Raw genomic sequence first — 25637 nt, forward strand, 5'->3', positions numbered from 1 at the left:
TCTATCAGTTGCGAAGGATTTGTGTTTTTGTCGATACACGAAAGGATCACAAGCCACAATCACTAATTAATTACTAAACCAGGCATAATCGATCTTAAAGGCAGCTTCGAATTTATTAATCCATTTAAATTTTTAGTAAGGCTTTGGTCAATGTATTTCGGACTGTCAATCCAGTCTGTCGATTTCGTCTACTAAATGAAGTAAATGCTTGGATCGCTCAGCTATTTTTAAAATGGTATATTTGGAAGTCTCTAAGTATCATCTACCCTGAAGGTAGAAATACAATCCCCAATCAGGAGCGGGGCGCGAGAATAGTAGCAATTTGCCTCAATTACGAAACAGATCTGCCTGAAAAAGTATTTGGCACAATTGGCTATCTGGAGTGCTAACGAAGTATTTTGTTTGTGGATCAATCACCGAGCTTGTCCCTAATCCAGCGGCCGGCGAGTCAAAATACTTTGGACTTATTTAAGAACGCAGAAACTCAATTACTTACTTAAAAGATTCGTAACAGATAGGCATTGCTTTAAAGTGCACCGTTCAAGATGGGAACATAAACGGTTTTCTGCCGGGTTTTTTCAGAAAAAAATAATAACGCCGGTTTTTCCATTTCTTAACCTGATGAGGTATAAACTCACGCTTTTAAAATTCAATTTACACACTCAATTTTTAAAATTCTGTACATAATTAATAGGATAAATTTCGTTGATATCATCGGAAATGACAAGAAACGTTCCTCCTAATGAAGAAATTATATTTGAGTAAAATGTTTTTTTATGAGACCAATTCCTGGAATTCTATCTAATTAAACTACTTATTACGGTTTAGGGAAGTCCATCCTTGTTCATCATGAATTCATTAATACCTTATCAAAAACAATATCCAAATTCAAATAGCAAAATTACACATTAAAAAAACAGAGCATCCGTAATTTGGCTTCTTGGAAAATTTTCATTTCACTAAATTATACAGTATAAGCAAAATATTCAATAAGGCGCTGGTGCCGCGGCAGTCGTTGGCGAAATTAACATATTATGGCCTATGTCTACGCAACGCACAGTATAACCTCATACCCCATTTGGGTAAACAAGATTATAGGTACCTTGGTTCCCTTTTCACGCCACATATCAAAATCTTTGCAAAGGATCATTTGAAAGCTTCTAGAAACTAAGATTGCATTTGAAAAAAATTTATGATGGTAGAAATGCATATCACGTAGTTAATTAAATTATTTTCATCCAATTTTTATAATACCAATAGATTTAAAATTATTTATATATTTTGATGCTTAAATATGAATAAAGACGCTGATATGATGTTTGTGGGAAAAACTAAATAAACAGGGTTCGTATAAAATTAATGATTTACTTATTCAATAGATCATGAACTTTTCCAATTTAATATATAAAATGTGGACTACAAATACTTAGTAATTATAATGTAGATGATGAAGATTAGTGTAGATGCAAATGAGTAGTCCATGTGTGGGCTGGACCTAATTATTGTGTTTCCGAACATTAATTACCACTGAGGCAAATCAAATTAGACAGCTATGGACACGCTTTTTTATTATCTTTGTCCACGGAAACGTAATATTTATTCAATTTATTAACTCTTAGCTAAAATAAATGGCTCGTTGGACGATTGGGACTCCGACATTCGGACCGCGGTCCCAAATGCCTAACTACTGAATTGAATGGGTCCGTAGTGGTTGAAGAAGTATAACCAATTAGTATTAGCCAGTGAGTTTATTTTGAATTGAATACATTTCACTAGACCAACGTAATGTAATACTACAAAGTAATTACTTAATTTGAATTAATAGAAACCAAACCAACTCCCAAGGTTTTTGCTAGTCCTTTGGGTACGGGCCCTATAATACCTGTAATACAATCACACACAATATAATAACTAAAATCACCGTTAACGTCAACCATTTTGTCTAAACGTAAGTGGCGCACAAGTTAAAGTCAAAGGCAAAGTTGACTGGTGCAACTCACCCAATTTTTCCTGATGTCATGAATGTATTTGTTTTAAAGTATTGTAATCAAGAGCGTCAACTAGAGAACGAGTGTTGCCGGGGCATCGGCTCTATCTATCATTAAAAGTATTTCGTTTGGTCAATCATATTTATATCTATTTCTTCCGTCAGCACTCGATCAACAAAATATATTAGTACATTTTTTGGCAATATACTTGTAATAATATTACTTGGAAAAAATATATATGTTTAAAAAAAATATCAGTAAGCCCGTCTGACATGATAGGGTTCAACACTGTTTACATAAGTTACTTAGGCATTTTTTCTCAGCACCGAAATTCAAGTAGTTTGTAGCTTTGGTAAATATTATTGAACTTAGAATACGACGTATAAAAGTGCGTGTGAAAGTTTAACTTCTGAATAAATGAATTGATCTGATTAGACACAGTATCATATTAATATTAGTGAGATATTTAGATACTAGTCCAGGTACACTCAACAGCACATCAAGTTACCCTGCATGAACCTCTGTAATAGTGGCGAGTTTACAATGTAGCTTAATGTGCTGTTGACTGTACCTACCTATAATCTAAGTAAACGACCAAACTATATCCAGTAGTTAAAATCGCATCTCAATTTAGTCGCTATCTGAATATTGATGACACTGCTTCTCTGTAGCCAATCTGTACTCTATGCATAAGTAATGAAGAAAATATGGAACCTAGATTCAAGCAGATGATAAATATTGGCACGAAACATCTTTATGAGATGTAAGCAAATCTTATTGCTGCAAGAAACTTGCCATTTTCTATAATACGACGACGTATACATTTTCCTTGAAAAAAAATAAAGACAATTTAGTATTATTATGTGTGTACATTTTAATATAGGTATTTCTCTCTCTCTTATATATCCAGGGGTTTCACTCCGCCCGTGATGTGATGTCACAAAACCCGCGTAAAAATAAACCTTAAAATTATGGAGATTCGACGGGCATTGTTTGCAACTGACTGCCTGCGTCAGTACGTCGACCATCATTGCAAATGCTTGTTGACTATCAGAAGTCACCGCTGCTCGTACGGAATACACAGATGGATATGGAATAGTCCCATTCAAAACGCAACCACACGCCCTGCCGCATACGTTGCACGATGTATTTAAAATTAAATGTAAACAAATTATTATTTTCATTTTATTCTTCCACGAATCCTTTGAATCAGCTTGTTAGATAAAACCGCGCCGCAGGGTTTCTAAATTAGGAATAACGAGCATTTATTAATGCTATTAAAAACCTTAAAACATCCCAATTCAACATGAGTGTCTCCGTCAGGGAGTATCATGTTCTATTCGTGTTACCAAACTGAAAACTTGAAGAATAAAGTTAAAAGGATTATGTGATCAATCGGGTAATTTCATGAAAACAAGCCCGACTCATTATAGTATTTATGACATCCTCTCTTCTTCGTATTATTTGACAGAACAAACGTGGTCGGGCATGTTGTCGGGTCCTTTTTTTCAAATATTTTCGAAGACATTTAAGATATAAAAATCGTGCCTATATATAGCGCGTTAAAAGCCGCGCTTCGCCCTATAGCACGATTAGTAATCAGAGCAAAACGAGCAGTAATCGCACGCGTTTATTTTCTAGCGATGAAAATATTATAATAAAAAGAAGTCCCCATGTCGCATGTCTGTATAAACGCGATAAATTCAAAAGCCACGGGACGAAATTTCGTATTGTTTTCATTTCACCAATAGAATGTTATTCCTTAGAAGGTGTTGGTGTATAATTTATTATGGCTTTACCCGAGCGAGGCCAGGACGGGCCACTAGTTAATTTATATGGACGAGTTAGTACTGCTTATAAGCTGCACTAAAAGAAAATTAGTCAGTTCTCCACCGCTTTCAACAGGAGGCCGCTATTGTATTCGTTACCCGGTAAGTAATTCGATTTTTTTTTCTCGAACGCGTCGCCGACGACCGCGCCTTGCGAGGATGTGAAACAATTTTCGCCTTATGAATAAAATTTTAAGGTGGGTATGCAAATTTCCATTACCTTGGATCGTCTCGCGTAATGGTGTCATATGGGCACGCATTTTCTTTTCATATAGACTAGGTAAAAGCCTCATTTAGTAAAGCATTACTTGAAATCAAGTTAGCGTTATGTACTCAAAATTCACTTGCTTTTAAGACATTCCTGATTTTTATAGAGACTATGAAATTGAATTTACTACCTAGTTGTTTTTTAAATTTATTAGATCGGAATCAAGACAAATAAATGGAAGTTGATGTTTCGATATAGCTAATTGGGTAAGTAATAAGTAAAGGTTAGTCGTGTCGTCGTGAAGTCTAAATGCTAGATTAAAAAAGATTTCAAATACGTTTTTTTGCGTAATATAAAACAAATCAACATCATATATATTTTTTTCATATCAAATGTATTGTCAAGAGAGATTCATTTCATGATTCTGGATTAACGAGAAGCACCCTTTTTGATTCCCCAGTGAAATCAAAATGGCCATATCTTCTCGAGTACCTTTTACCGATTCTTGATTCTTTCTTCTTTGTTTATCAAACCTCTACGCGTTCTTGGGAAAATGGCCTTGCCAGACACACGGACAGACGTAAGGGTCCATTTATTACTTTTTGAGGTACTCTGAATTCCTTACTTTGTATTTCATAGTGTTTGTATGAATGACAAATTTACGTTTTTCGAAGTTGACTTTTTTTTTGGAAGTTGTCATTGGAGGATTTTGTCGTACTCAGCCTTAGGGAAAATAAAACTCGTTTACGTGCACTTGTCTATCTTTTATTTGTAGTTCTCAAACGAATAACGCGTAAAATCTACGAACATAACTTGATATAAGTACTGGTAACAAAGTATTATTTTAGGTCAGTGGAAATTAAATATTAAAAAGAGTTGGCAAACATACGAGTATATACTTATATAAAGGATTCATTTGTTTCCCTATGCCCCACGTTTAGTAATTCATTTTAAATTTAAATTTAATTATGTTTAGTTTACATTTGGGAATTAAGGCACATTGATGCTTGACTAAAATACTCAAACGAAGTTGAAATTTCGTTTTAGTAAAATATTTGTTTTAATTTTCCAGTGATTAATGGGAAATTATAATTTGTCTCTAAACTAAGTTACCTAATGTTATGTTTTGTTAGTCCTTTAGAAAATAAGTTCATAATATTATATCATCATCTCTGCTACAAGTCAGTTCTCTCCTAAAGATTTCCACATAGTACCAAAGTAGCACCGGTCTAGTCCTGCTACTTTAATGATGCCATCGGACCATCTCATTGGTGGTTGTTCTGTGATGCGGTTGCCGGAGCCTCGACGTCTCCAGAATCCAGAATTCTTCTCCAGCGCGAAACCGACCAGAAACTCCAATCGTTAGCGGTCCCACCTACTATCACTTGAGTAATTCATGTCATTAATGACTACCACAGTGAGCTCATGCCGATGGCATTCATTCTCTTGTAGACTTCTTACTAGGTGCGATTTCGCAACACCAAGCAAAGCCATCCATTTTTCATGTTTTATATTTGTTCTAAATTGGGTAATTGCAGAACACCATACATGTTATACGCATATCAAAGTTCGTGTTGTACTTCGGCTGCTATCCAGCACGCAGGCACAGTTATTGGTTGCGTCGAGAGCTTTTAACACAGAAATTACCGACGCGTATGCATTATTACATTTTGTTTCGAAAATGACTGAAACTGTAAGTTGTGTGTACAAATAGCAATTAATCGTATTTCTGGCTTCACGATTAATTTTCTTTATCAATTATTGTTATTAAATACTGCTGTATTAAATAAGATGAACATAGATTAGGTCACGATGAGCTGAAAAGCTCAAATTTATTAGCTAGGCTACCTTTTTGACTATTCCCTATCCCAAAATTCCAAGGGGAACGAAGCCCTGAAGACTAACTAGTGCAAGGTGTAATTCAGAGACATAAATCAGACATTTTTGATTGCTTTCCCTTTCAGCTACAGATTTCCGGCTATAGCAATAATGTCAAGTATTTTATCCGTAGGGCCGTGCCACTTTGGCCTTTATTACAGCGGTTATTATGTCATATTTCATAAATTATCCAGGGCAACGATTACCCGGGCAACAGGAGCGAGATAACAGCGGAGCACCGATCCTGCCTCAAAGGAAGCATATAATAGAGAACAGCGAAAGGTTTCCACAAAATAAGCCTATTTATTTGTAAAAAAGTTTATATTAGTAAGACCTAGTTGTATGTCTGGTCGAAAGACCTATCTATAGTGTAAGTATAACTTATCTGGTCCTGTAAGGGCGTCGCTGGATACTGTAGAAAATGACGTTGGAGTTTTTAAATTTTATCGCCAGGTCATAGACAAGGAACCGTATTTGCTATGTATTTGCCCGTTTAACTTACATTTTTATCTCCTTACGCCAATTGGGTAAGGGTACTTACCGTTGACCTAGAATCATGAAGTTTCGAAGAAATGACAAATATTAACTCATAAATATGTTAAGGTACCTATAAATATGAAAACCGTAGCATTACATGTATGAACATAACATTATAATAGCAAATATTATGGAACCTTGGTGCGCGAGTTCAACTCTGACTTGGCCGGTGTTTTTTTTTTAATTTTGTCTATTAGCCTTTGTTTATTTTCACATCATAAAACATCTGGGTAGATTTGGATACAATCCCAGTCATCTGGCATATGGTTTACAAGAATTAACTATGTCAGGATCACATAACATAACAATAATAAAAACTGATTGAAATATGTATGGTAATTCAATATTGGATTCGTGATTAATAAAGGTAACATTCATCGAAATAGTAAATCCTAACGGGATATAGGATCTTGGGTAACATCATATTCAACAGAGAAACAAATATAGGGCTCGGATAGGCCGTCTTCGTTACATGTAGAATTTTGACGAGAAAATTATCTCACCAATTTTTGCCGCCGGGTCAGAGGACGTTTTGCGAGTTTCATTGTTCACTACAAATCTTTTCGCGGTGAGACGCAGCCAACCAATCACATTGTGGTATGGTTGTCGTAGCGGCTCAGTGCCGTACTCTGATTGGTTGACTGCGCCAAGTAAAGTTTGGTATATAATAATCATGCAGTTATATATATTGTATATATTGTAACACTCAAAAATTCTGTGTTGCTTTTTTTCTGTCATCGAGATATCAACAAAGCACGAAATTAACTTATCAAAGGCGCTATTTTAATCCACGTCAATCCAAGCTCTCGTTACACCTCTGTACTTTAGTTATTTTTATGTCGCTCAGTTTCAGTAGTACCTTGTGGTACTACTAATTATGAAAACTACATAATTCTTATTTAAAAGATAATTCCTACGAATATATATAAAAGCGAACTTCGAATCTTTGTTGATTTGTTTTATTTATCATAAACAAAATGTTTGCATGTCGATAAAAATGTAAAAAGTAAATCCTGGTTTCATTACTACTAAAATTATCGTATATCAATTTAATTTCAAAGCAACTGAACCAAAATGTCTAATAAACTCTGTACAAATAAAACAAAAATAAAACACTGCAAACTTGTATGAAAAACGTTTGTAAAACATTGTTTTCTATAAAACGTAAAAAAATCAAACAGAATGAAGTTAAGTAAATATATACGTTTACAGTTCAAATAACATAAGTGATTGTGTTATTGTGTGTGTGAGTGATTTCACGTCATTGAAATTGATCACTGATTTGACTTTTTGAAGGCGCCGTAAAAACTTGAAAACTTACATCCTAAAGAAAAAAAAAGTCTTTTACAATGACAATTAATCCATTATTGTGAACATACACCATACAGAATTTATTAAACTAAATATACATTTATTTAATTTTTGTTTATTGAACATATAATGTTTCATGAATATGATGTCTCCAAATATGTTATTCTCAAAATATTATTATATTTTGAGAATAACATATTTGCATTTTGAGTATGTAATATCTTGTTCTTATGATGTTTTGCGAATATTAGTACCGCGACTGAACGCCGGTTGCATCCTCAAATCAGAGCACGCACGAAGCCCAGGGTCCACTTTCCTTCTATTTGTTTTTCATTTCGCACGATTGGATTTATGGGCATTCTTATTAAATGTTATCATCCCATTGCTATATTCGTCCTCATTACATCATACAAACAAAAAACATAGATATACTGGTGAGCATATTGCAGATTACAGCAGCGGTTTCAGTAAGAAAGGAACAAATAACTGAAGTCGTTACCATAAAAATATACAACGATATTTTAGAGAGCGTGTACCCGCATCGGGGCGGTATCTCCATACTTTTCACATTACTTATGCATAGAGTACAGATTGAAACGAGTCCCGTAGTAGCGGCGTCATCGGTATTCAAAGGCGCCGTCCGGTTTAGCCAACCCCGCAACCTGTCTTCCTGATTGTCTACAAAACAATGAATACAATCACAAACCTATTGTGATATTTTTCAATATAGTAATGGCGTTTACAACTGTAATAAATTGAGGCCATTAGGTGGTAATAGCTACGAATGTTTTACTACTTTTTTATGAAATAATATTTAATTCGTGCTTCCAGATCGTGTAATCTATTAGTTTTTAGCTTTGAGAATTACATATTAGGTACATTAAAATTGTATGTGAATATAGATTTGAACCACAAGAACTTGAAATTCTAAAATCGTTGTTTTTAGGAGTGAATTTAATTTAATTTAATTGTGAGTTTAATTTTTAAACTTGTTATCTTAATTTTTCTAGTCAATGTCTCAGTGTAGTAGTACGGAAAAATTAATGGATTGAAACGAATTTGTCGCCCTTTCTGCGTCAGTCTTTTGCGTCCCACCTGTGATTGTTTGTTTCCACTCCAGGCCCAAGAAAATGCTTAATTTTAGACAATCTATGGCCAGAATTGAAATAAACACCAAGTGAATTATGAATTCTTGAATAAAGTTTACGTAAAATTATTCTTTTTTATATCGTCTAGCCCTGTCATTCTTAGAAAAGTTAAAACATACTCTAAGCTAAAATATCATTTGTCTCTTTCTGTCAATTTCAAATATAATAAAGTGTGATAGTGACAAAACATATTTTAGCTTAGAGTATGTTTTAACTTTTTTCTGTATAACATAATTTTTGTTACATTAATCACGTATAAAAAGAGTTTCAAGTCTGGAGCTGTTCCTGGATGCACTGATAGTGACATGCATTGTCATCCAAGCTAAACGTGTGTACAAAATTTTAGCTCAATCGGTTGAAGATATCTGCATACTTGACTTATAAACTTGACTTGCAAGATTCCACCCGAGACATGGAGACATAGCGACATAGGGACATACGTATTTGCATTGAAAGTTAAATAAGAAATTGTAAAAACCCATCAGACAAAAATCGCTTACTAAATCGATGTTGTGTACCTACTTGTGTAGCTACAAAAATATCTCTGTCGCAAAATATAAACGTCAACTGGAATTATGACACGGTACTTTTATTTCGTTCTTTGGTTTATCCAAATTGAACAAACGTAAGTAATCATTCTTCCCGCGTGCTCCTGCTACATGACAAGGAAGCGAGGCGGCCGTAATATATTGGCAATCATATTTTAGACTAAAATGTCGAAAAATGTCAGCGGAATTCATCACTATAGCTGTAAGACATTGCCACATATCAGAGTTATGATGGCATGTAAAATAAACGAGCGGTTAGCGTGGTTACTGTCTATTCCGCCATAGCAATAACTGCGCGATTATCCTATTTGAGCTCGAAACAGCGACGAGGCGTGACATGACATGGCTGCCATTTTTTAAAATATCTAAACATTTCAATTCCGGACGCAGTACGGTTTTATTAATAATGCATTTAATTTTATGGATTTAAAATACTGCAAAAATATAACTTTAAATATATTTAACTTAATTTCTTACTAATATTTATCTTACATCCTACACATATTACGTATAATGATCACTCAAGTGTGACTCTGCTTTTTACTTAACGTTGCAAAATTTATTTGACGGATTTTTAAGAAGTTGTACACGCGTGCGTTATGCACATCACCATCATAAACAGTATAAAACCATGCTTAATATGACACCCGTGCAAAGCCGGGACGTGTCGCTAGTATTTCATATTTAGCGGAGATCCGGAAAAGTACGTTTCTCTAATAAATGATAATTCGACTAAAATTCTAAAAATTCTTCTCAAAAAAAAAGACTTCTTAAAATTCTAAAAATATTAGGTACTGGCTAACGACATGAAAGTTTATAATTGTATATTTTCGTGTTGCTAACCGCATAGCAATGAAATGACCACCTCGTCATTACCCTTTACGAGTGGTAATATGCGGCAAAACGCCAATGGGACATTTATTTAATGTCTTGCATAATATAACTTACGATATTACTTTAAACTTATGTACTAAATCACACCTGACCCAGTAATAATATAAAAATAAATAGGCTACAATAACAACATACGAGTATATTTTCATATCATGTTTTTAAACACCAGCTTGTCCGCAGCAGATTTGGATGACAAAATAGAATAATACCCGTTAAAGAAAACTAAAACAAATTTTCTTGCTCCCTTACATAATGATCCCAGTCAACTAATCGGACTTGTATAAAAAGTCAAAATTGTATGTATAAACTTTTTAAAAATTCTTGTGTAATAATTTCACAAGATTAAAAAAAAACTTGTATTCCAAATTCTATTTCTACGTAAATGTCTCAAAATTGTTTAGTGCTATTCCCAAAATATTTTTTTATAAAGTTATGGAATAGGTTATCTAATAAACTTTTTATCCAGAGGCACAGAGTAGCGGCCATTGTGATTAAGCGGAGCGGCAGGGCAGGACATATTCGATGTAATTTTCTTGAGATTTAATAAGAGACCTCTTAAGGCGTGGATTTTCTAGGGTCCCTAGAAATTCTTGATAAAAGGATATATCCAATTTTATACAATACCTGCTTACATTTAAATAGAATATAAAGTGAAACGGACATTGACAACAAAACTCAATTAAGCTACCTAAAAGTGACCGAATAATATAACTGAATCAAAATTCTAACAAAGTTGCAAAAATTTTTAAAGTTTTATTTTAGGGGCACGAATGCAAAATTGGGAGGGAAAAACATAAATATTCACGAAGACTATATAAATAAAAGAAGTTTGGGCCATTTATTCCGATACACCGAGACTGTGCGCAGAGACTGGGGAAGTTAGGCGGAAACGGGATTTCCTAATGCGATTTTAATTCGTTCTTTCCGCGATGAAGAGGGTAATTTCAATAAAAGCAAAGTCAGTAGATTTTTCGTCTCCAAAAGAAAAATAGGGAGGTTGGGGACGTGTGACTTCAATTTGCAGACACATAGCTTTTAAGTGCCATCATATGTTAGTATTTAGAGTGCTTTAACTGGGATTGTTATAAAATCCACAGTATTCTTTCGTACATTAATGGTGTCCAATCTTGGACAAAACTATTTCGTGTCATTTTATGTCACGTTAACTAGCGACAAAAAAAATAAATAAAAGCTTTCATTTATTTAAAACGAGCTTACATTCACTTAATTTTCACGTGAGCTTTTAAAAGCTTCCACGTTAATCAACGAGATCGACGGAGACGCGCGATGTTATTTCAATTAGTTGTCCGAATTATTTATATTATAAATACATAGACATATTTAGGGTGAGTTGCACCAGTCAACTATAACGTTGACTTAGATCTGCGCGCCACTCACGTTTAGACAAAATGGCGTATTTCGCGTTTTTCTGCGCAGGTTATAGTTAACGTCAAAGTTGACGGGTACAACCTAATCTTATATTGTTTGTTTATATATACCATCGCGCTTAGAGATAATAATATGTTTTGTTATTTATACTTGTACTATTATGTATTCTATGCAATAGTTTAACATCAGGCCGAACTTCCAGTGTAGCTGGAGGCCCCGGGTTAGATCCCCGGTCAGGGTTGGTTGATTCACCAGGATAAGCACTAAAGGGTTTCCAAGGATAAGCACTTTCCATAAAAGAAACCGAGAATCTACTCAGGCTTTCATGGATTTCTTCGTCTCGAAAATACCAGTGCTGAAAGCTGGCCATTTTATTAACCCTTTAGAGTGCATGCAAGCGTTTAATGAACTTAATATATTTGCAAACAATTTGCTTGTTTAAATTCAGCGTATCATGAATCCGGAATGCGATCGATGTGAAAGCTATTAGCTCAGTAATTTGTTTGAATTTGCGTACTGATAGGCTTTCGTGATCCACTACCAAGCTGTTTTATATTAAAATAAACAAAAGCTAAAATACACAGTTTCATAATATCATTATTTAAATTTTACAAAGAGAAAAGATTTGTATTTTTGTTTATAACGAAACGACTTTACCGATATTGATGAATTGACACAGAGATATAGGCTAGACCTTGAGCAGTAACTATACCATTTTTAACTTTATTTACCGCTGACGAAACCGACTTCTCCGGAACGCTAGTGAAATGTAATTGCATTTCCTTTAACGACAGTTAATTAAGGAATTATTTTTATCATCTCGTTCGTGAAACAAAACAACCCGATACGATAGCAAAAACATATTTTTTACGTGAAGATGCGAATTCCTTTGATGTGTAACAAAGGGGGTTCGTTCATCCTTTATACATTAAAAACATGATGATAAGACCTCGCAGGAGTTTAAATACACGCAAAGCCACTCAGGTTAAAAACAATGTAGATATTTTAAGGTCATATCACACTTGCACCGCTCCCTGCCGCCATGTTAGCATTAATGAAAACTGATCTTTTAAACGTTCTCTTGATTTTGTTTTGATGTGTACAATAAGGTCTCTTTCTAATTAAACTCTTTCTAATTAATATTATAAATGCGAAAATAATTTTATTTCACGATCTATCTACTCAACCAATCTTCTTGTTATTTTGCATAGATGTAAGTTACAGTATGAAGATGGACATACCAGACAGAAGGTCTACTCGGAAAAATAACTGTTCCCGTGGAAAATTTACGCGGGTGAAGCCCCGGGCAACAGCAAGTTTCAAATAAACAAACTTTACGTTGACAAGGCGCGACCTGACAGCTGCGCTAATTTGTTGTCAATATAAAGTACGGAGCGGTGCGGCACAGTGTGCCATGACCTTTAGAATAGGTATAAAAGCTATCGGCTAAAGATCTCCAAGTTTCAATGGAAAGTGAAAAGTGTTGTTTTCGTATTTCGGTGTGTTTCGTTTATTCGGGAAAGTTATTCTAGAGATATCATAGACTGAACTTGACCTTCCTAATATCTTGTAGGCAATGTTATCCATATTTCCTTATTAATTTATAAATAATAAATATAATATTTTAGTTTCTTCTTTGTAACGACGAGGTCAAACACTAGATAGATTCTTATGAAATTTGGCAACAAGATAGAGTAGACCTTCGGAAGTAAGAAAGGCTACTTTTTATTGCGAAACAAACGCGTATGAAGTCGCGGGCGGTCGATAATATAATCTGTATCAATGTTGGGAAGATTTTCCTTTTGTTTATTTTTGAACCGGCTAATCTCACGAACAAGCAGCCAATTTATTTTACTTCCTCAGTAAACTTGTTGATTCTTTCATAAACTGTATCATTGTAATAGACAGGGACTGGTCCGTAGTAACAGGTAACTAGAAAACATTTGATTCACATTCCCAAAATGTTCGAATTGTCAACTTAGAAATAACAAGAATCTTTATTACTGTTTCTATGGTTTCTAGTATTGCACTTTATCACAATAACATCATTGTTAATTACTTTTGTTGTATAATTATTTGTAAATAAAAAAAATGCGTTCGAGAAATATACATGATATTCCTAGGTGATATTGCCTATCTTCGTAACTTGTCCGGTCCCATACTCTTGGTGTTTCAACCGCAAATTTTTCTTCAAAGTAGCTTACATAAATACCTTTGAAGGACAGCAGGCCTAACAGAAGGACAAAGCGCAGTAGCTGTGTCATCGTGGCTCCACTCGCGCGTGTCTCTCAACCCAGCCCCTCAAGTCGCAGGTACAGCGAGGTCATCCTCTTGTGCAATCTGAAACAAACAGCCGTTTCATTTTACTGAATAGCTCTCTCTCTCTTTCTTTCAACGGAGCGTGGTCCTGGTTATATTCTTGGTTGCATGGCTTGGGTTCCACTAAAATGTGCCATTTTGAAAATTCGACTGTATAATGATGTCAACACGAGTCGAAGGATTCAGCATCAAGGATGACGTTTAGGAGTGCCTATCAGCTTTTTATTCCTTAGTTGCCTCTTGAGACATTATTCCCTCGCAGCACTATTCGAATTGGTACTCTGAGAGGATCCTGAGAGGAGGTGTTGACCGATATTGTAGTAGTCTGATAAAACCTAAAATTGTATAATTATTAATTAAAATTGTAGAATATGTAAAAGACATGTAGATATTTTTTATATTCCATCAATAAATCGTTTACGTAAGTGGCCAAAGTGGATTATTTATTGTTTTTTAATAAAATAAAATACAAAATATTTATTATAAACAATTTAGATACGAATATATATATACACAATACGAAATTTATCTGTAAATTCTTGTAACGAATATTGATTTAATAATTAAGTAGTCAAAATTTGCTAAAAATATACACAGACTTTTCACCTCCTATGTTCATCGCCTACATTTCGACATTCTCGTAATCTGAATGATATTTTCCATTACAGGAAGCGAAGCTAATTTTTTATTTACGCCTTATTCTAGCCAAGCTCTTTTACAATGCAAGAAAGAATTTGAATTTGTGTGATTGCTAAATGAAGCAATCTTAAGAAGAAGTGAAGAATATTGAAACAATAGGTTTACCACACTTGTAGATTTAGATTCAAATTCAAATCAGTATAAAAGTTGTAATAATAAGTTTTTTACAAAAATGTCATTTTGATCCGACCTTTTTTTTCGAGAGAAGATTTTGTTGCTTTTATGTCTTTGCAGTAAACATTGAGAAATTCTCTCGTTGAGAGCCGATCCGGGGTGTCCATCATGTCATGCAAGATGTGTCACAATATTTGAGCTAAATCTGTTGAAGAATTATGCTTCAAAATAGTTGCAAGATTCCACACAACCACACATAGAATTATTCTCATGTGAAAAGTTATATGGATGAAAGTTAATGGTTTAAAAGTGTAGTCGGCCAACTATTCAATGGTTTTTTATGTGCCGTTCTATATGTATACAAGTTTAATAAAAGCTTGTGTCAGACGCTGCTAACTGATTGGTATGACAACGTGGAGATGAACGTGTAATTGCTCTTGCTAAGACAATTTTTAAGCTCTGATATTCCCATTAGTTAGGGACGTATTTTTGAAACTCCAAGCACAATAACTCTCGATCGTACTAAAGGCAGTAAGTCAGAACGTTGAGAAACGCTCTTAATTGGGCTTTTTCAAACATTCGTCACGTTTTACGTCGGGGGGGAATTTTTATGTCGTCCGAGACAGGGCGGGTGACTGATGATGGTCGGTTGGTGAGGTCGACGGCGTGCTGCATTTATCAGTAGTAAACGGCTTCCAGCCGACTGTAGAAGTGGAAGTACGCTGTTATTCTGATGATCATGAAAATTGGAACTAGTTCTCGCTACTAAACTAGATCGGTCAAGTACATGTCTACGCGTAAGGGACATTTCTTACAAATAGACTTGCCGATATGCAGCTAATTTAGTGGAAATTACTTAAAGTTAAATATTGTATAGGAATGGAAGCTATCGTATTATTGCTCACTAGTTGGCGCCACTGGCGAGAGTGGTCCTGTCACTGGCTGGCATTTAAAACACCATGGCACATCATTGTCTTGCCCAGCGAGTACTACCTTCTTTACACACGAGGACCTATACAACGCCACCGACAACGCTGTGTTGGTGACTATGTTCTGGTCAACTCAAATTTAATTAGCCTGAGTCGACGGCTAAGAAGATTTAAAAATTAATACGCGCATTTGTTTCGAGCAACAAATTGCATTTTATTCCAACTTCGACGCCACGCAGTAACTAATTGTAATCTATCTAACAACTAACAAATCACGCAGAAACATAACCTCGGGTGGTCTATCAGAGCGTCGGCCACAGCAGGCGGCGTGCGCCGGCGCGTGTAAAAATAAAATGATAATAACTTTCAGAGGCACTGCGCGCGCAGTAAACGTAGCGTTGCGGTTTGCTAAAGTAAACATTGCATCCGTGATGACTGCGACTTCCGACACATCGCACGCTAGTCACCACAAAATATCAAGAGTTAAGATATTGCAATCAAAATAATGCCGAAGGTAGGCTAAATAAATTGTATTTGCGTAATCGGTACGGTACATTTGTTTTCATTACCTAGGCTAGTTACCTACCACACGCTAGGCTAGTTTTAATTTATTATAGGCCAACTACCTACTTATATTTAAACACGTTTATGTGTCCATTCATATTATTTTTCTCTACCTGTTTATATATGGAAAATAATTAACATATTGCTGCTTTTTATGTGAATATTGTTAAATCCCACATCTGTAGTGCATATATTTTGTTTGGCGATGTCTTCGTTATAGCTTAAACCTACCATACGGTTTAGAGATAGATATGTATACAGTCACCACAGTCAATTCATTACGATTGGTCTCCGATTAAGTTCAATCTAGAATGTAAACGCCACTCCATTGTTTGACGCCAAACTTTATTATTAAAAATCTAGAACTTCTGGAAATCCGTTCTTGGAACTTAAAGATATCTTGTTAAGCTCAGTGTTGTAGCTATGTTAACTGCATGTTGACATCGTCATGTTATCGTTACACTCCATTATCTGTAAATATATTGTAATCATAATTATTATTTCTATTTAAAATATTAAAATAAATACTTTTTTAATTTCCAACTGGCTCTATTTTGGTTCCAGAGATTTGAACGTTCAAACGAAACTGCAGCTTAATTAATTTAAGAGAAATGAATGTCAAAAAGAATTTTAAAAACATAACAACACAGTCAATATGAATGATAAAAAGTCCGCCCTTCAAGAAAAATCTTACATGATATTAATACCTTAACCATATTAACCATAAGAGAGAATCGCGCTCGCATATCTAATGAAAAATAATTTAGGTGTAGACAGGCAGCATTAATATTAATAAATAATAAGGCGACGGTTCGCACGGTAGTACATAAATCCGGAACGCTGCGAGCCGTCACAATAGTAATATATTAGGACAAATGTTATTACAAGCTCGAGTCGTTACGTTATTTTTGTTTCGTCCCCCGAGTTCCAGAATCAAGCAAGCGCCCGTAGACTGCTGCGGGCTCTAACCGCGCGGGAAGGCCGGCTTCACGTCTGTACTAAATAAGCAACTTACAGATTTAATTCTTCTTCTTTCTTCATCAAATCTGTATTCTTACCAGGCATTTAGAGACTAATTGTAATTTGTATCGTATTTTTACGAATTCAATATGTAGTCTTTAATGTAAATAAAATTTAGGCATGGTGAAACACAATTCGTTATACCTCTACGAAATAATCGCATTGTATGTACTATTTTTGTTGCACAACAACTATCATGTTACAGTCCGAATGACAGAAGACCCTATTAAGTTGATGACGGTGAACAGGTTTCCAGTGATGAAAAATATATTTTTTATTAGATTAAAGTAGAAAAATATTTATTAATGGTATATATTTATTAGCTATAATAAAATGAACCATACATTTTTTACACAAATGGTAATGTCAACAAAAAAATATACTCGTAAAACTGTGGTACTGGCTTTCCGACCAATTCAGTCGAAAAGTCCAGCAGCAAAAGTGCCCAGTAAATACTTTTTATATAGGTAATTTTCTACAATTCGGGTCGAAATTCACAAGTGATACATCTGTATTGCTTTACATTTTATGCATTTGCTAACCCTGGAAACCGACATGTAATTAGGCACCAGCCACGCTAGCTTTTGACCATATGCATAATAAACAATATAACACAACTTCTACATAGTTGGCTGTAATTGTAACAAGCGCACCCTCCACCATGAACTTCCAAGAACCGACTAACCAGATGCAATAACAATTAATTTCGATTTAACATAAATATTTCTCAACTTCCCTACAATAACATAAGTTAACAAACTCTGATCAATTCAAATTAGTCATTTTGTATACAGCTTTTCCAGCTACGATTGAAAATGGAATAGAAGAACAGAATGATAATTTTTAATAATAATGATTAGAAATTGGTAAAAATATTATAGAAAAGAATTTATCCAAATGCGTATAAACACCGCATCAAAGATTTAAATATTACAAGGAGCAGGAGATTCTGAATACGATGAGGATACTAAAAATTCTTTGTTCAGCAGTAAATTTTGATGATGATGATAAGCCTCGTGATGATGTTGCGAATGTCACAATGACGGGTATACTCTCTACAACAATGTAGTAAAGAGTTAACGAATGAAGCGAACTGGTAGCTGTACTCGCCTAAGGAAACAGAGCAACAAAAGTACTTTTAACAGTAATTGACGACTATTTAATTACATTAACTGGTTGTAAATTTGTACGCTCAAACGTATGTTGAACGAGTTAAGCGTCTAGTGGATGGTGGAGTAATTATTTTTTGTTAGGGTGTTCGGTTTAATGGGCTGCCGACATATGGCCACGAGGGCAGGGATCAAGGGTCAAAGGATGCCATACCGCCGCCGGTCTTGAACCAAACATGTGGAAAAGTTGTCAATGTCATAATTAGATCTAACGTTACATTATAAAGCCATGTAACAATGGCTTTGATCTCCCAGGATAAAACAGAAATAATAATCAAATTATTTGGCATTTTATAATATATGCAATGTATTGTTTACATTGCAGATTTTTTTAATACAATAATATGATTAGTATTTTTTATGTTTTTTTATCACCAGCTACTGAGTATTTGGGTGAAAATATATAGTAAAGCTATTATTTTATGTTAGCAAATACTCTTGACGGAACAAATCATATTTTTTTTAACTTAATACAATTAATGGAAAAACGTGGGCTTAAAGCGATTCTTGTCAGGCTTAATTGGAACCCCATTTATAACTTGGTAGACTTATTTCTGGCTAACGTTCCATTCATTTTAGAGTGACGCCGAAGTCAATTATACAATATGGCGCTCGCAATAAAGCGACGCTGCGTCGACGCTCGATCTCTATCACTTTGATCGGCCGGATGTCACAGTCGTTCGGAGCAGTTTCGCGAGTGTTTCACCAATAAATATCCTTAATTTTAGAATAATTCCCAACAGCTCGACCGCCCGTCCCACGATTCATGGCGCTATAAAGTTATCCATTGGCTTGTTTATAGCAACGCCAAATTGACGTGAAATATGCTTGAGATGGAACTTTATTGACAGAATAAATAAATTTTGATTATTTGATACGAGTACTTATATATTCGTATAATACTTCGTAATGATGGCCATAACATCGTAATTAATAAATGTTTTAATTGCAATTACGACAAATGGAACTAATTCTAAAGTAAAACCATATAACCGAAATTGTCTAATAATCTTAAACAATATATCTTTAATCAGTAAAAAATGCTTTCAGGAGATTTCCCATGTGCTACAGAAGCCCAATTCACGCGTAAAACTTCGTGTGAAATAGAAAAGGCCTTATATCCTCCCGTAGATCTCATACAAAGCGACTGTTATAGGTACTCGTATTTGAGCATCGACAGCAGAGAGGTAACAACAATGACTTCCCAAAGACTTTAACCCAGAAAGGTAAAATAGCCAAATCTTCCAAATTGTAAGGTGGATTTAGTTTTTAAGCATACCCCAAGCTTCGAGTCGTCATCGTCTCGAAGTTAACATGCAATGGTCTCATAACTAAGGATACTGAAGATGTTGAAGACCTAGAAGAAAAGGTAGGAATGCTGACCTTGGGCTAAAATGCTTAACAGCCATAGAAGGAACCGGGAAACTCATCTGAAAAAGAGAGAGATCTCACACTCAAGACTGATGAGCTATTTAATTTTACAACTAGATTCTAAGAATGGAAGCAAAGTACAAAGTCACAAGCCGCAGATGTACCCGCAGTCATTTGCGACAGTGCTGCCGTGGCTGATTGTTTAATTGCTTCGTTTAATCAATTGACCGCTTAGAAACGCACGCTCGTCATGGACTGAGCGAGTTATCGGTAAACTCAGTCGGGTCAATAAATCTTTCATTTAGGGGACAATTTTATTAACCAATGTTAGCTTCAATGTTGCTCAAGCGCAAGCAGTCTACTGGGTGTAGATTCTGCTAACGTGTAATCAATGTCTCAACAGTAGTTCTTATTTACTTAAAGACAAGAAAAATAATTATTAAGAGGCTATTTATTTTTGAAGAAATTAATGAACATTTATTTGCTTCGTATCCTCCTTGTTGTTCGCCATGTTTTTTCGAGACTTTCAAAGTTCTGAAATATTCAAACAATAAAGTCTGAGAAAAAAAAACGTGAGAGTTAAAGAGAATGTCTGATTTATTGGCAACCCTAGCAAAAATTGAAATGCTTAAGTTAATAATGTGCATAGCGGACAAGACGTTTCAGTCTGAAGAACGATTACGACATGAAATAGTCCATTTATTAACACTGAAGCTACATTTGGTTGGAACGGTTTTAAATGTACCTACTCATCAAAATAGCATTATCGTATCTTCCTCTACGACTCACACACAAGTAACAAGAGATTATTAAGCTCACAAACCAATTTGGACGTCCTCGAGATCAAACTGTAAGCCTCAGTCTCACAAAGAGATAATCCTCTTTGAAATGGCGCACAGTATTTTTCACGTGTCACTATAATTTTCATAATAACATTTATTTTTTCAGGTATTTTCTGGTATAAAAATTAGTATTAAATAAAAATTAAAACAAAAAACTCTAACATTTCAAATAAATTCTATTTCAATTATAGTCGTTATATAAAGCGAAAAAGAAAAACAAATCAATGTCGTCACAATCACAAGTCTTTACAAATGAGAAGAAAGGACAAATTAGGATTTTGAGCCAGCAATACATTAAGAAACAACTTTTATCTAACTATTTCAAAGTTTTACGAAAGCTTTTAGGCGCCGTTGTTAGTAGAAGACACAGAATAAGAAGGCCCATTAAATAAGAAATAAAAGGCCGAAGTCGGTACCGGATATTTGTAATACTAACTCCACCACTTTTTGGACATTTTGAGATATATCCTAGTATTAGAAATAGACGAATTTTTGGACCGTACATTAGTGCAAATAAGACAAGCCTTATCTTTTATTTGACAAAATCTGTCGCTGTAAAGTTCATTTACACGTAAACCATGATGGTTATACTCAATAATAGTGACGCGTACCCTATAAAATGAGAAATTTGGGAACGCTACATTATAACATTAATTAAATATCTCGAATTTAAATTTGTTTAATACTTGGTCAGTAGGTATTAATCCAATTTAACTTTGAGCACAGCCAAAAACATAATCTGCTATAATTTTGTATGGCTATAATATAATTGGTAGCGGTTTTTCGTAGTACTTAATTTAAATGAAACGAATCGCATTGTACATGCTTTTTCAAATACATAACGTTTGAGTTTCAACCACATTTTATACACACAAAGTTAGTTCAAAACCGACTAACTCCATATATCTGCAACTTGCCAAACGTTGTTTGAACATGTGGATTACCTCAAAGGGTTTATTGAAGCGCGTATTAATTTTATTTTGCTCATAGTCTACAGATAAATATTGCAATCGGACAATTTTCTACAATCTTCTGCCGAGATCAGATAGAGTTTGCTGTTGTGATTTGTCCCTATATTTATTTATTCGGTATCCGGTAAATCTCCACGTCAGTCCAATATTAAAAGGAATGTAATGCTATGTGTATGAGGATATCTTTAATCACTAAAGGCTGTTAGTAGTAATAGGAAACTACTATTACTACATTTTATTAGCTTTTAATATATCAAAAATTATTTTCAGGTGTTTCACTGTCAACTAATTCGAATCTATTTTCCTCCCAATAATTATACTACTTACAGCCTTTATTTTCCTTCTTCCGCCGGAAGTGAATGTAACTTTATAAGGATTTTCTGAAAGGGTAGAAATTTGGGCACTATGGAAAAAAATCTTGACTGAAAGTTTTGTTAGATAACAATTTTACGTATGGTTTTCCGTGGCAGGCGGGTGTTCCGCTATTGGTATGCAGAATACCCACTATTATCCGCATTGTTTTATGATTGCTACGTGACAGTGGATCGTCCCAATCGCCTTTTCCTAACCTATAATATAACATGCTCAAACAGGCACAGGCGATATGAATTTCTTAAATGAGTTTGGTTGGCTGTGATTTTTAACCTTTGTCGCTAAAATAAGACTTATTACATAAAACGTAAGTACCTCAGTTAGCTAAGATTTGGTGTATTTTTTAACGCTAACAAATAATCAGCTTCCTTCTTCTGCGTTAATGTTTTTAGGTATTTGTAAAGTCTCTCTTTCATCTGATCTTTTTCCCAGTTGCTTCCACAGCTTGTAAGCATTTCAACCAATGTCCGCTCTTCTATTTTTATTTTCGGTCTTTATGGTCTAAAAAATGTTGATCATCCTTAGTTTTCATACCTTTGAACTCAAGTCGGGACTGTTGGGTCCCTTCTACCAGGACCAAGCAATTACAGCATGGCTACACATTTCTTCGGTTTACGCAAGACGTTGCCACACCAACGCAAACGGACCTCCTAGAGGATGTTGCGAATGCGCAAGGACAAAAAAACATTATCTTTTAATTATCCTTATTCATACATATATAAAAAGAAGTCCCTGTCGCATGTTTTCACCAATAGATAGTGTGATTCTAGACGAAGATTTGGATATACAATTTATGATGGTTTTATTCGAACGATGCAGGAACGGGCCGCTTGTATTTCAATAAATAAGGGAAACACCTCACATATATCCTATTTCACCTCAGGTTTAACTAACTGTACGTACAGGTAAGCTTTGTGCAAATACCGGAAATGCAATCTATGTAGATATTTGATTCGTTGTGAATAATATATCAAATCGATTAGATCGATTGTACGATTAGTTTAGACTATGGAATTTGTTTAAATATGTAATGAACAATAATGAACCTTAAGATATCTGTTTTTTATATAATTTTGTTTTTTCTAACTTTATCATAACGATGTTGGTATAACATTTTTTAGTCATAAACACAGATAATAATTTTATAATATAACACACATCAACATTATTTTAGCATGATGTTTTTTTGTATCGCATAAGTCTGTTTATATATATCATACTATATAATCTATAGTCATTATATGAACTTTATTTACAGAATCGGTGGTAAGTTAGGTTTGTTAGTGTACTTGTATGCAATCAACACAAAAGTGAGTGAGCGTTCCAAATATTATACTGGAAAATAAAATATATAAATTGCTTCAACATAAATATGCTTTTTTTTGTGTAAGCTGTTATGCTAAAATATAGTATATACTATGATGTATAAACATTATTATGATGATCTAAAGTAAGTTATATAACGTCTTACAATTTTATGTTGATGGTTAGGAAATCACTATCTATCAGTAGGTATCTAATTAAAAGATTTATGTAAGATAAATGAACATGACATTTATCTATCCAATTAAAATTTAACTTTTGTAATAAACTTAATGAAAACGTAAGCACAATCCCGACTGCCTGGAAAAAATCACGAAATTTCGCTTGATTTCAAGTTTAGAGGAATGAAAAGCTGTGGCAATTTTGTCATACTTGATTTGATTTGGGACAGGACTGGTGGTTCTCAGAGCGTTTCGATCGCTGCGGCTGCGCGGTCATTACAATCCGTTAATTTTCTTGAGGAAGGAATCATTTCCAAAATCAATCATTCGTAAAATTGACATTACTACAGTACAGAGTAATTAATGTAAAGTCACAACTCATTCTTGTCTTTGTTAAAATTTGAAAATTGTAATGACAGCGCGACCGCAGCGGTCGAAACGCTCTGCGAATCACTCGACTATGATTTGATTTGATTTTTGCTAATTTATTTGATATTAATATATTTAAAAAAGTAAAAGAAATTGTACTTTTACTTTTGGTAACCAGCTGACCAACACTTATTTAAATTTGTACGTATCAACGATACTATTACTAATAACATTTACCTAATAAAAAAAATAAAAGTAAGTATATAAATAATTACTTCCAAACTCTTTACTTCAAATTGTGCACGAAGAAACACGCGTTTTAATTATTTTCTTTAATTAACATCAATAAGTACATTTTATTACTAACTTTCTCATATCTAGCTTGCAATAATTATATGCTCTTACATTGGAAATAAATATTTTAAAATTGTAACCGAGATTGAGTTTCCAGGGAGTTGCAATAAATAATTAATACTACGACCTCTAAGTACTAAAAATAAATGCACGAACTTACTCGTCCAGAACTTTAAGTATCCATTAATAGTTCAGAAAACCATTAGCTAACAGTAAAGCCAGCCTAAAATGCACACAATTTAGCCACAACACTTCACAAATTGCATCCAACTTGGCAGCGTAAGTTTGGGAAAGTTTCGGGAAGGAGTCGCACCGAGGCGAGCCGTCGACGCGTGCCTCGAGGCGAGCGACTACCGCGGGCTTCGGCGCGCGAATGTCCACTGTCCCACTGTGCACACCGTGGTGCACGTTGACGCCGCCCAGACCCTCCCTCTACAGCCGCTTTTCAAATGGTCAACCCCTCATACACATGCTTTCAAAAAAATTAATTGGAATCCTCCGCGATTAGTCATTTTGCGCTGCATGTCAAATTGTCGTTTTACAAACGGTTTGCAGTTCGTATTTTTTTAAATGTTGTTTATACAAGTACAGAATTTTTATAGTAGAATAAAAAAAAATGGCTTTTATTCATACAAGTATATTTTTATCACAACAAGTAAAACTAGAACTATATCGATCGTGTTTGGTACAAAATACGATAACCATATACAGACGTCAGAAATCAACAGCACCCCTCTCTATCGGCGGATGTTAATTATGTTTATGTAATTAAATCTTCGTGAAATATAAATTAGTTTACCTCCCCCAACAAACCGGACAGTGGGCCCCGTAACGTAGCAGAAAACAGCTGGTCGCGGTAAACGGTTGGCTCGTATTGACGGCAAAATAATATAGGGTGCCTATTGTTTTGGATCACTTAATTTATTCATAAATAACTTAATATCGACAAGGTCATAAAGTTTGCTACCGTTACGTATACGTTAAAATGAGTACAGCTTTTGTAAATCATCACAAAAATTCTTAAAGATAATATTCTTATTTAATTTTAGCCTAGGATACATGAATACCTACGAAGTTAAATAAAAATTTGCCACCAGGGGTATTGTAAGGTCAAGCAGCGTCGCGCTTGATCACTAGTTCGTGCCCGGCTCCCGTCGCCACGCATTATCTCAGAAGGCGACCGTAAAATCCTTGTTTGCTATGCTTTTCAATGCTGTGACTAAAATATATTAACTTTCAATTAATACTAAACACACTTATAAAAGCATCTTACTATTATTGGATGGATATCATATATATTTGAGAATATAGAATCATTATATATTTGAGA

At 34.5% G+C, this 25637-nt stretch overlaps 1 protein-coding gene across 2 annotated transcripts in view; it reads right to left on the bottom strand.

Annotated features, from left to right (window-relative positions):
* Positions 1-24690, bottom strand: part of beat-IIIc (beaten path IIIc) — a 56866-nt gene extending 32176 nt beyond the window's left edge. Inside the window, exons 1-3 of one of the 2 annotated variants that reach the window (XM_053757021.2) lie at positions 24468-24690; positions 19928-19974; positions 13943-14070 (exon numbers count right to left, since the gene is read on the bottom strand). In XM_053757021.2, the coding sequence (XP_053612996.1) occupies positions 13943-13994 (52 nt within the window). In that variant the 5' untranslated portion in view covers positions 13995-14070; positions 19928-19974; positions 24468-24690. The remainder of the gene's footprint in view (positions 1-13942; positions 14071-19927; positions 19975-24467) is intronic. The other variant, XM_053757020.2, reaches the window with a different exon arrangement.
* Between the last annotated feature and the right edge of the window lie 947 nt (positions 24691-25637).

The sequence above is a fragment of the Plodia interpunctella genome, chromosome 16 (assembly GCF_027563975.2).
Source record: "Plodia interpunctella isolate USDA-ARS_2022_Savannah chromosome 16, ilPloInte3.2, whole genome shotgun sequence".
NCBI classification, from domain to species: Eukaryota; Metazoa; Arthropoda; class Insecta; order Lepidoptera; family Pyralidae; genus Plodia; species Plodia interpunctella.